Source organism: Squalius cephalus (assembly GCF_949319135.1).
Source record: "Squalius cephalus genome assembly, chromosome: 17".
Classification (NCBI taxonomy): domain Eukaryota; kingdom Metazoa; phylum Chordata; class Actinopteri; order Cypriniformes; family Leuciscidae; genus Squalius; species Squalius cephalus.
The window spans coordinates 18,023,081-18,035,310 of record NC_137138.1 but is presented as its reverse complement, the minus strand read 5'-3'; the positions used below and the strand labels follow the sequence as shown (position 1 = coordinate 18,035,310).

Below are 12,230 nucleotides of genomic sequence, written 5' to 3'. Positions count from 1 at the left end.
ATTTTATACAACAGTTTAATAAACAAGAAGTTAATGTTAGGTGACTTTCATTTTAGACTTAGATCCTTGTCTAGTTTCGCTCAATTTCGCAGCAAATCCAGTCGAGCCATAATTGTGCTTTTCCGATCAACGGAATGAGTCCACGTTTTGAAGGAATCGTTTGACTGAATGATTAAACGACTCACTCGTTAAGACAGGGATTTGCTGCCACCTACTGGCAGTTTAAATTTCATTACATTTTTTCCATATAGTTTCATTTTCTATATTAATCTTGGGCTTAATCATGTGAGAAGTGATTATAAACAAAATGTAATAATATGCTTCAAATGTCCACAATTAAAAATGTTACAGAAGCCCATTTCACACAACAATTCCGGAAAATACACTGATACTGTGTCCCAGGATCGTTTGCTCTTGGTTCATTCACACTGCCAGTGCTTTTCTGGAATCTGTGCATGCGTTCACACACATCCCATACAGATCCCGTAAAGACAAATTACATCAGGATGTGACGTGTTTGCAGACATTTTTTTAATCCTTCCTTTGTTCTATTACGAACACAAACTTTTTCTTTGTTCCTTGACAAACACAAACTTTCTACTATAAGTTAATATGCAACGTGAACGTTGATCTGCATTTAAAACACCCAGTCAAAGAGTCACGATAACTACTTAATTGCGACGACACGTGCGTCTTCACTTCGATACACCCCTTATGGCATTGGTCCTGCCTTTTGTTCACACAGGACTGTTCCAGGACTGATCCCAGCAATGTTACTATGTCCCCATCCCGGGATCAATCCCTAGACGTGTTTGCGTTCATGCAGAAGGCACTCTTCTGTGTTTTTCTTTTCGGGAGAATTAGCAAAAGACCACGATAAACTAAGGGTATGTTTACTTGACAACGATGGAAAGGTTTCTCCTTTTGTGTTTTTTCGCATACAGACATGAACGTTGTCAAACACGGATCTATGAAAAAACGATCTTAACGATTAAAAAAAGCTGTATTAGCCATGCCAGGCTAGTAGTAGTCACTTTGTAAAGAAACACTACACGCCTATAGACTGAACATGTAATACGCATGCGCATGACATCACCGTTTTCACAAATTCACGTTTTTGTAGTTTACACAAAAACTTGCACTTTGTCGTGTAAATAAATGGCCGAAAGGCATAAAACGTTTAACGATTTTTGTTGTTGATGACATGGAATAATAAACAGAGGAAACTAAGGACGTAAATATACAGAGATAACAAGGAAACTCGATGAACAACAGGTGAACGTAATCATTAACTAAGGGAACTAAGTAGCAAAACAGGAACAGGGAAAACGAAAACAAAACACATAACCCTAACAATTAAGTTTTTCCTGAATAGTACATAATAAAAAAAAATGGGAATTAATAAATATTAAGAGGTTAATTTTTGAAACCTATTATTTTACAATTGGTATTTTTAAACATATACCATTGGGGGTCTCTGGGACCCCAAACACTGGAATGTAAAGTCAATCTCAATAGAACATGTGGGTTAATTCCTCTGCCATTAGCAAAACCAAATCCTCTCCACTCTTTCCTACTAACAAAGGCTATTTGTCTATGAATTCATTACTTGCAACTTAGTACCAGATTTAGACAAATGCCAAAAGGTTCTAGATTTCATTCAATATGAGTAAACCAATAAGTTGATCCAGTCATTGGCTCATTATTTAACATGGTCATCTTTGTCTACCTTAAGAGTTTTTCTTTTTGCAAATGCAGACCTCCTCTGAACTGCCACTTACAGTTCTTAACCCTCATCTCATGAATATGCAAAATGCTGAACCTTCCATTGTAGACATCCCTCAGTTCATGGTCTGTCAAAACAATCATTTTAAAAGAAGGTGCTGCAAGCTTTAAGGCCATCTGAGAGTTTCACAGCTCAAACATCTCTTCAAATCAACCACTGTACTGTTTCTACCCTCAAACCCTCCATCAATTTTCTTCTTGTGTGCCCTAAGGTAGTGCCTTAACCGACCAGCAAGACAAGATGAGGAAGTGAAACTTACAGTTGCATTGGACTGTATGGGTCAGAAACTGTAATGGGTTTGTAATGTTTATCAGAAGGCACAAGAGAGAGAGTAAACCCTGTGGTTCATTTGGTTAGCTTTATTAAGTAGCACTGAATGACCACATTAAAAACAGTGAGGAAGTAGTTTATCAGAAAAAGTTTATAAAAATTCACCCTCTTGATGTTTCAGAATCAGTTAATAATTACCAGGGGCAGGCAAACTCCAAAAAAAGACAAAAACTATATATTCCAAGTTTTCTGAAGCCATACTACAGATTTCTGTGTGGAACAAAGCAAAATTTAAGTTCTAATCTTCTTTAAGTTATACTCTTCCCCTATGCTGAAACTGAAATCTCATGTTCACATTCAGATTCAAAAATCTACTAGATGCCTTGTGCCAAGAAATGACATCAGTGATGCCAAAATGGCATTTGGTTCTTCCATGTGTCATAACCAAAATTCAAACTAGAAATATGCAGAATGGAAAATAAGATTTGAGATCAGCAGAGAAATAGATTTTTACAAAACAACCTACATTTTGGTGTTTTACACAAACTTACTGACACAATTTTCCTTGTGTTTAATAAAATAATAATAGCATGCATGTTTGGAATGAAACGGGAAAGAGTTCAGAATTTAACATTCAGAATTGATACATATAGCAGCCATCCAAACAAAACACACACACACTCACCGCCAAGCTCTTCTGTGGAGATGTTGGCAAGCTGTTCTTCACTGGTTTCAGAGAGAGAGGTGCTCAGGAAGTTGTCTGTGTAGAGCAGCCCTGCTTTCACATGGTGAAAAGGCATCTTCACCCTTCAAAGGAACAACAAACAACTGAGATGAATCGATGAACACGCAACCCCTGTGCCTGCGGCCTCACCGGGCCCTCCAAAAGTGAACAATGATCTCATGTCTGTTGCTGAAAGAAAGTGACTAGACCTAGAAATAATGATAGAGCGCAGGCGAACAGGTTCCTCAGTGTATAATAAACACAGCGGTGTGAAAGGAGAGTAAATTACAACTATGAGTATTTTCAATCAAGTTTATTTTTTAAGGATAACATTCAAATATATAAATGCCCGTATGTACAAACACTGTGTATACACACTTTATATTAGCATTTACCTCAGCTTGTGGAAAAGCTACTTGTGATAAACTTTGATTCATTCCATTTTTTCTTTACCATCAGTGTTTTTAAGATGTCAGTCTATTATAAAGGTATAAAACAGATTACAGTGGTATATTGTACACTTATATTTCAGTTAATGAAATATGTTTTTAACTGTAAAATTATGTACAACCTGTAAAATGTAAAAATGACACTACCATATGTTTTACGGTAAAGTTCTGCGAAAGTTCTAATGGTAAAGCTGCCTCTTTTAATGTAAAATTCACAGATGTTTTTTAGTTTCAGATTATTTAGTATATCAGATTATATACACTCACCTAAAGGATTATTAGGAACACCATACTAATACTGTGTTTGACCCCCTTTCGCCTTCAGAACTGCCTTAATTCTACGTGGCATTGATTCAACAAGGTGCTGAAAGCATTCTTTAGAAATGTTGGCCCATATTGATAGGACAGCATCTTGCAGTTGATGGAGATTTGTGGGATGCACATCCAGGGCACGAAGCTCCCGTTCCACCACATCCCAAAGATGCTCTATTAGGTTGAGATCTGGTGACTGTGGGGGCCATTTTAGTACAGTGAACTCATTGTCATGTTCAAGAAACCAATTTGAAATGATTCGAGCTTTGTGACATGGTGCATTATCCTGCTGGAAGTAGCCATCAGAGGATGGGTACATGGTGGTCATAAAGGGATGGACATGGTCAGAAACAATGCTCAGGTAGGCTGTGGCATTTAAACGATGCTCAATTGGCACTAAGGGGCCTAAAGTGTGCCAAGAAAACATCCCCCACACCATTACACCACCACCACCAGCCTGCACAGTGGTAACAAGGCATGATGGATCCATGTTCTCATTCTGTTTACGCCAAATTCTGACTCTACCATCTGAATGTCTCAACAGAAATCGAGACTCATCAGACCAGGCAACATTTTTCCATTCTTCAACTGTCCAATTTTGGTGAGCTCGTGCAAATTGTAGCCTCTTTTTCCTATTTGTAGTGGAGATGAGTGGTACCCGGTGGGGTCTTCTGCTGTTGTAGCCCATCCGCCTCAAGGTTGTGCGTGTTGTGGCTTCACAAATGCTTTGCTGCATACCTCGGTTGTAACGAGTGGTTATTTCAGTCAAAGTTGCTCTTCTATCAGCTTGAATCAGTCGGCCCATTCTCCTCTGACCTCTAGCATCAACAAGGCATTTTCGCCCACAGGATTGCCGCATACTGGATGTTTTTCCCTTTTGACACCATTCTTTGTAAACCCTAGAAATGGTTGTGCGTGAAAATCCCAGTAACTGAGCAGATTGTGAAATACTCAGACCGGCCCGTCTGGCACCAACAACCATGCCACGCTCAAAATTGCTTAAATCACCTTTCTTTCCCATTCTGACATTCAGTTTGGAGTTCAGGAGATTGTCTTGACCAGGACCACACCCCTAAATGCATTGAAGCAACTGCCATGTGATTGGTTGATTAGATAATTTCATTAATGAGAAATTGAACAGGTGTTCCTCAATCGATTAAAATAATTTACTTGATTAATCACACAAACATTTTTTATGTGATTAATCGCAATTAAACACTTTTTAAATATATTTTATAATGTAATAATTTCACAGTTAATCTCCAAATTAATGTAGAGACTACAGAAAGACAATATATAGTATATTTTATATTTTAAATTCTGTACTTGTTTAATGGCATCTTTTTATTAATGAAGGCCAGTATCACTGATACTAAAACAGCTACTGATGTCTCTATGAAAATGTAACACTAGCCAAAGGATGATAGAAAAAAACGGATGCTGTGTTAATTGCATATATTTATATATATAGGGGTGGGGGAAAAATCTTGCTTGGTCAAATACACACACAATTGTAAATGCACATTGTGTGATGTATTCACGTAAACACCGTCTGTTATGTTCTACGCAAGGAGATGTGTAACAGTATATTAGATCTGTGCATTCATTCTTAAAGGGACAGAAGCCTCATAAATTGTTGTGGTCTGTTTTTTTAATGTTAATTAAAAAAAATCACTCACTGCTTTTGACTGAATCACTTTTGTATCTTTAATATGAATCAGTTTATATTTAATTCATACAGTGATGACTATACAGTGTTTTAGTCAGCTTAAATGGGATTTGTTTTATAATATTGGAGTGACTAAAATAGGAAGAAAAACTAAATAGGCTACATTTCAAGGTTCACATTTCATTCAGGGGGATTATTTTTCTTCTAGACCTATTAAACTGTCTACCGCAGTCAAATAAGAAAAGTGACACAAAAAGTAAACTAGAATCAAATCCATGCATATATTGAATCGAAATTTGATTCAAAATCGAGAATCGATTTTTAATCGAATTGTGACCTCAAGAATAGCTTTGAATAGAATCGTGAGGTACCAATAGATCCCCACCCCTAATATAAATATATATATATATATATATAATTAACTGAAATATAAGTATACAATATACAAGGCGTCCTCAACCCTGGTCCTCGAGGGCCACTTTCCTGCAGAGTTTAGCTCCAACCCTAATCAAACACACCTGAACCAGCTAATTAAGCTCTTTAGGATTACTAGAGCTACAGGCAGATGAGTTTGATTAAGGTTGGAGCTAAACTCTGCTGGAAAAGTGGCCCTCGAGGACTAGGGTTGAGAACCCCTGCAATATCCCAAGGACTTGAGAGAACTTAGCCCTAATTTACATCAATATTTATATCAATATTTTTTCACTTCAATTATTATGTTGCTCAGTTTTAATCAATAAATATTTGTATTAAATTGAAGCGTTTTTTTTTTTTTTTTTTTTTAAGTGGCCCCACTGAAAATGTGTGTCTGAGGGCTAATTCGTTTAAGCCATTGATTTGTTTTTCTTTCTTTTTTTCCCCTATGAGCACAACAGGGCTTTATTTTATGAAAACAATGACAGTGCCAACATAGATAAGTTATCCATATAATTTAGTTGAACTGTTTATGGACTGATAACTGTGGATCTGTTTCTAGTAGCCTGCCAAAAGATGAGAAATTTCCACAGGATTTAGGTTTTTGTTTTCTTAAGAGTTTTGATTCACCGTCAGTGCATCAAGCAAAGGCTTCGATGTGTCTCGAGTGTCTGGTCTGTTTCAATCAATTTAGCCCCTGTGATGCTGTTAAAATGAGAGAGATAGAGAGAGAGAGAGACCTTAGAGAGTTTTTGTAAATCTATAGACACATCTAAAACACCAGAAAGCACAAAGCTTACGCTTTTCTAAAATTATAATAGGGAATCCTCTGAGCCTCTGTCAAGAGAGTTTCATGTAAATTAAGGGTAAATTATGGGGAGCTGGCAGAGGGGTCGAAGCAGCTAATTTGTGTTGATGCTCACCAAGGACGAACCCTAGCTCTACAATTGGGTTCTGTGCTACTGTAATTACCATAGATATTAAAAGGGCTTTAGCTAAAGGCAGGTTTGGGTGCAGTTTGATTGATACTAGGCTCAACTAAGGGCAGCTACACATGAATATTTTAAAGAGCCATTGATGAGTCATTTAGTTCATTTTTTAAATTTGACCTGTGTGGTGTGGTGGATTCTAACATACACTACCAATCATAAGTTGCATTAAATTATTCAAAATTGACAGTAACAACATTTACATTGTTACAAACAAGTCTATTTAATAATGCTGTTCTTTTGAACTTTCTATTCATCAAAGAATCCTGGAAAACAGACTTTGTCTGCATCATGGTTATATTACAAAAATATTAAACAGCACAACCATATTTCAACATTGACAATAATAAGAAATGTCACTTGAGCACCAATGAGCAAATCAAAATAAAAAAATGATTTCTGAAGGATCATGTGACACTGAAGACTAGAAAAGTAGCCTAATGATGCTGAAAATTCAGCATATTTATTTTAAAATATATAAAAATAGAAAACATTATAAATTGCACAAAAAAGAATTCACAACATTACTGTATTTTATTTTACAAATGTACTGTATTTTTGTGTAATGCAAAATGTACTGTATATCTTGTTGAGCATAAGAGAATATATTTATTTTTTAATCTAACAGACCCCAAAATATTGAACAGTACATTAAGCTAAAAAGAAATGCAAAATAGAAGTAAATGCAATATTTTAGCAATGCATTTTTAAAAGGCAACATAAAGTCATTTGGAAAATGTTGTCAGTCAAATGACCCTCAATTTCTTGGCATTTACTTGCTAAAACATGCAAATCACAAATAACCAAGGCCAAATTGTACTATATGTTGTTGCTTTGGTAACGGATTCTGAAGTACGTTATTCTGAGGTTGCAAGAGTAACCTTGACAAACATTCTATTCTAAACTTCTTTAAATCCTAATCTGACCCATATCTAATTCACAGGCATGCTGTGTGAATGCTGATGCAAATTGTTATTGAGCGAAACTGCCGTCACATTGAGTCTTTAGTCATTGCCGTCACATTAAGCCTTTAGACTGGTCATTTAATAGTTTTAAAAAGAAAGGAGAAAGAGAAAGAGTGAGATACTGAAAGGAAGTGACATCCATTGTTGGCATGACAAATAACATATGATGCTATATTAATGGATTCTTCCAAGACACCTTTTAGCTGGTCTGACTCATGGGACCGACACATCGTCCGGTATCGGAAAAGGTGTGAGGCTTTCACATGTCGTGAGTGGCAGGTGTTATCTTGACTTTTTGGTTTTGCACATCTGCTCCTGGCACTGTTCCAGGACCTCTTAAAGAGGATTCATTGGCATTTCGGTGACAGACATCACACCAACCTAGGACGCATGTTAGCCAGTTCCTTAAATGACCGCAAACAGAAACACATGGGACAGTGACGATAATGAGCCACAACAAGAATGCACCTTCACAAGGTCAACTGTTGTACTCGTCCTCAAAGCAATAAAAGAGATTCAGTCTAACAAATAGTTCAGGGAGTGAAAATCTGACAGTCAAAGACACAATGGCATCTAAGACACAATTATACGACCTTCACAAGGTCACTGAGAATGCAGATGGAAGCTGATTTTGACGGAAATGTGAAAACCTTATGAATGGTCTTTAAAAGATGTAGAAAGAGATGGAGGGAGGGAAAGATCTGACATTGTGGTTGCATCAGAGAAATATCAGAGCTGCTGCAGGGACCCTTTGCACTTAACACGTTGTGTCCACAACAGCCACATCAAAAATACAGTTTAACCCTTCTATCATGGTTCAAATTCCTTTTTTTCAACATAAAACATGTGCATGTGAAGTCAAGCATAAGAAACACCAGCTTTAAGAGACAATGAAAATTACTAAAGCAAAAAATACAAAACAAAAAATAATGCACCATGAAGCGTGTAAAATATCTTCAGAATGACAACTCCATTATAAGATCCTGATTATGACATATCATGCACTGTAAAAAAAAAACAAAAAAAAAAAAAAAAACAACAAAGTGGAAATGTGCAGTTTGTGACATGTTAGTTGTTAGTTATCTGTTTGAATGAAACCTAATAGTCTGGTTGATTTAATCATACAAAATAATATGTTTTAATATATTTAATATTTATATTTTCATAAATGCACCAATGTTACCACAATGAAGCATTTTAGGTAGGCTATAGACTACTTGAGTTGACAAAATACATCAGTTCAATGTTGATTCAGGTGATTCAGTGTTAAGCTCAGAGAAATAAAAAAATGAAATATTATTACAATAGCCTATAAACTCAGCTATCTTTCAACAGATATCAAATATTACAGCTTAAAAAAAAGCTACAGGTTCAGTTTCTTATGGCTTTTTTTGTGTCTGTGAAAACTAAACTCTCACTGACACTCAATCATGATTCAAATACTCCAGAGATTGAGCTTTCACACTCAGTGCCAGTTCACCATCTGCAGAGAAAACTTCACTTGCCTCAATACCAGCCAAAAAGCTTCTGATCAAGAACAAGCCCCTTGTTTTCAAGAATACATCGTACCCGAGACTTTCAATCTGTTATGAACGCAAAACGCCTCGCAGTTGCCTCCACGGATCGCACTCAGCCTATGGGTGAGTGACCCTCTACAGCTCCGTTTCTTATGCTCCGTTGGATGGAGACGGACCGGACACATCCGCCGTGCGCAAAGGCATTTCTAAACCATACTTTTCCGGACCCATTATCGTTTATTATAGTATCGGTAGGTTAGAAAAAATGTATAGGGCATTTTAGGCTGACGTTCCCGCAAAACTCCAGCCGCTTGCGTTCCCACGGACAGCCTGGCGAACAGCTCGGAGTGCGGGCTTGTAGCCTCTCTTGCCCCCAGGAGACTGGAGTGACAAGCCATAACTCACATGGGCCATACATCACTAGTCATTCAAATATCACATTGCTCTTACCGTAAATGAACGCCTCGGATCACCACAACCATTTCAACAGATAGCATTGCTGGGTGGCATGATTTATAAACATTTGATTTTACATTTTAATAATAATAATAAAAAAAAAAATATATAGGTTTAACGTGCAAGCCTTGTGTAAGATAGGCCTACAATTAGCCGGTTACTTTCCCAAAATAGCTACAGACTCCTGAACGACTTTTATAGCAATAACCGACTTTTATAGCAATATCCGAATGCTGTCTTCGCGATCCCGCTTTTTACCGGTTACGTCTACAGATCGTTACATGTAACTAGCCAACTAGTGACACCGAACTGAAACGGTTTTCCGGTTGTATTAAAGTTTAATAAAGTAGGTCAAAATCTACTAGCCAAACTTTTTAAATGTAAGATTCATTTAAATTCCACTCGATAAAGAACAGACCATGAATATCCATTTACGACATAGCTATCATTTCACAACAGGTGCCATAGCTAACCGATTTTTTCTTCGTCTTCTGAAGACGGCTACCTTCATAAGCATTTTAAAGACATTGCTATCCTATGAAATCCACTCACCTCCTCAAAGACTGTTTTTGTTGTTGTTGGTAATTTCAAAGTCTCGGGGCGCTTATAATGCCAATGTTGTGAATTTTTTTCGGTTGGAGTTGTGGTTGGTCTCATATGTAACGTTAGTATGCTGAGCACACTAATTCTTGCGAAAAACAATGAGATTTTCAGTTGCCCCAGTTATCTCCTCTCGGTCCCGTTGGCATGTGACAGCCCCATTGCCACCGCAGCAGAGTTTCTTGAAGATCCATCAGGTGATATGCTCGTCCCAAAAGCCACTGTCGTGTTTTTTATTAAGTTTAACAATTGAACCGATCTGTTCAGAAATGCCCCCGTCTCGCACTCGCCTCGTGCGTAACAGGCGTTCTCCGCCGCGCGCCCAAGGGTGTGTTGCATTTAAAGTCCTTTACGAATGCACCCGGGCAAATTTACAATCGTCTTAAAAATGGTGTCCCCCTTCACTCGAGTCTCTCTTGCCAAAACACACGGGAATTTTTTTTTTTTTTTTTTCGGTCGCAATAAATCTATCGAGATGGTATAGAGCTGAGATGGGCGCGCTGCCCTGCAGCCATCGAACGGTTGGACTGATACAGCCGATCTGCTCCAGAATGTTTTCCCTCCTTTAGAGATCTGGCAGGTGTGTCAGAGAGAGTGGTGTAGGGTGGAGTTAAAAATAGATCAGTAATGGATCACTAGCAGACAGGGACATAATGCACACATTCCCGCTATTCATTTCTTGGTTTATAACCTGATAAAAAGAACAGGTAAAATACGCCAGGAGTGTTTTTGTTTCAGCTGTGTGCATTTAGCTATTTTTGCAAATTCGATATAATTTCCCATATTAATCAGTCATAAATTGCAGTAGTTGACATTTTGATACCAGCTCTTTCATTTAGCAAAATGATCACAAATAAACCAAATATGATTTTTTTTTACTTCTTTCCACAAAATACAACTCACCTCATGTTTCATCAATGCCAAATGAATGCTCAACAGGTTCTTTATGCTGCACCCATGCAGTGCTGAGGAGTAACTGATTACATGTAATCTGGATTACCTAATCAGATTAAAAAAATTAAGTAATCGATTACATGTTATTCTCACAATGGCAGTAAATTCATAACTAATTGATTATCCCTATTAATTCCTTATAAATGTTCCTTTCTAAAAAAATAAAAGAAGCCCTATAAGGTCTTTGCTCAAAACAGACCCACACAGCATTTGACCACTGGATTTACAGAAATTCCACTTTAAGAAGCGTTTTCTCAACATAATATAATCAACTCCTGACAAACAATTATTATTTGAATTATAACTCAGTGAGACATTTAACCATGCATTACTGTCATTGAAAGTCTTTTGCACTGAAAAAAATGATTCGTTGAATTTAATCAATTTTTTTATCGTAAGTGGTTGCACACAATTGATTTTATCTACATTTAAACAAATGCATTAAGTTGAACTTAATCAATTTTAGTTCAACTTAATGCATTTGTTTAAATGTAAAATCAATTGTGTGCAACCACTTACGATACAAAACATTTATTAAATTATACAAATCATTTTTTTCAGTGTGTCTTTAACTTAAACATTTTACGATTTAATTAGCCTACTTAATAGCTTATCATGAAACTCACAAACCCTCTGTAGTTCCATCATGAACCCTGCAACATAGTCCACTGAAGGCGAGTTGGACTGAAATCATGTGCAGTTTATTGAAAACGACTTGAAATAACATGAACTAAACTTGAAACATAAAACATAACACTCATCAACAATGGGTTACACAAACAATACAAGACAAGATATAATGGGAACATGAGGGCTATACACATGGACTAATCACTAAACAAGGAACACCATAATGATCAAGACAATAAACCAATGACAACATAGGACACATGACAAGGGGAGCACATAAGGATCACATGACAAAACCAAGAACATGAAAATGGGAACACTTCAAAATAACACTTCAAAATAAAGGACATGAAACATGATATCAATGTTATAAAGTAATCAAAAAGTAGTAAGTTTATATTACCTTAAATGTGTAATGTATTACATTACTAACTACAATTTTTGTTATGTAATTTGGAATCAGTAACCGACTACAATTTGTACAATTTGTAAGTA

General features: G+C 36.7%; 1 protein-coding gene across 2 annotated transcripts in view; it reads right to left on the bottom strand.

The window, feature by feature from the left end:
- caln2 (calneuron 2) overlaps positions 1-10,730 on the bottom strand; it is a 31,980-nt gene extending 21,250 nt beyond the window's left edge. The window contains exons 1-2 of one of the 2 annotated variants that reach the window (XM_079846974.1): positions 10,104-10,730; positions 2,742-2,863 (exon numbers count right to left, since the gene is read on the bottom strand). In XM_079846974.1, coding sequence (XP_079703100.1) covers positions 2,742-2,856 — 115 coding nt within the window. In that variant the 5' untranslated portion in view covers positions 2,857-2,863; positions 10,104-10,730. Of the gene's footprint in view, positions 1-2,741; positions 2,864-9,147; positions 9,346-10,103 lie in introns of those variants that run through there. The other variant, XM_079846975.1, reaches the window with a different exon arrangement.
- Positions 10,731-12,230: the final 1,500 nt, after the last annotated feature.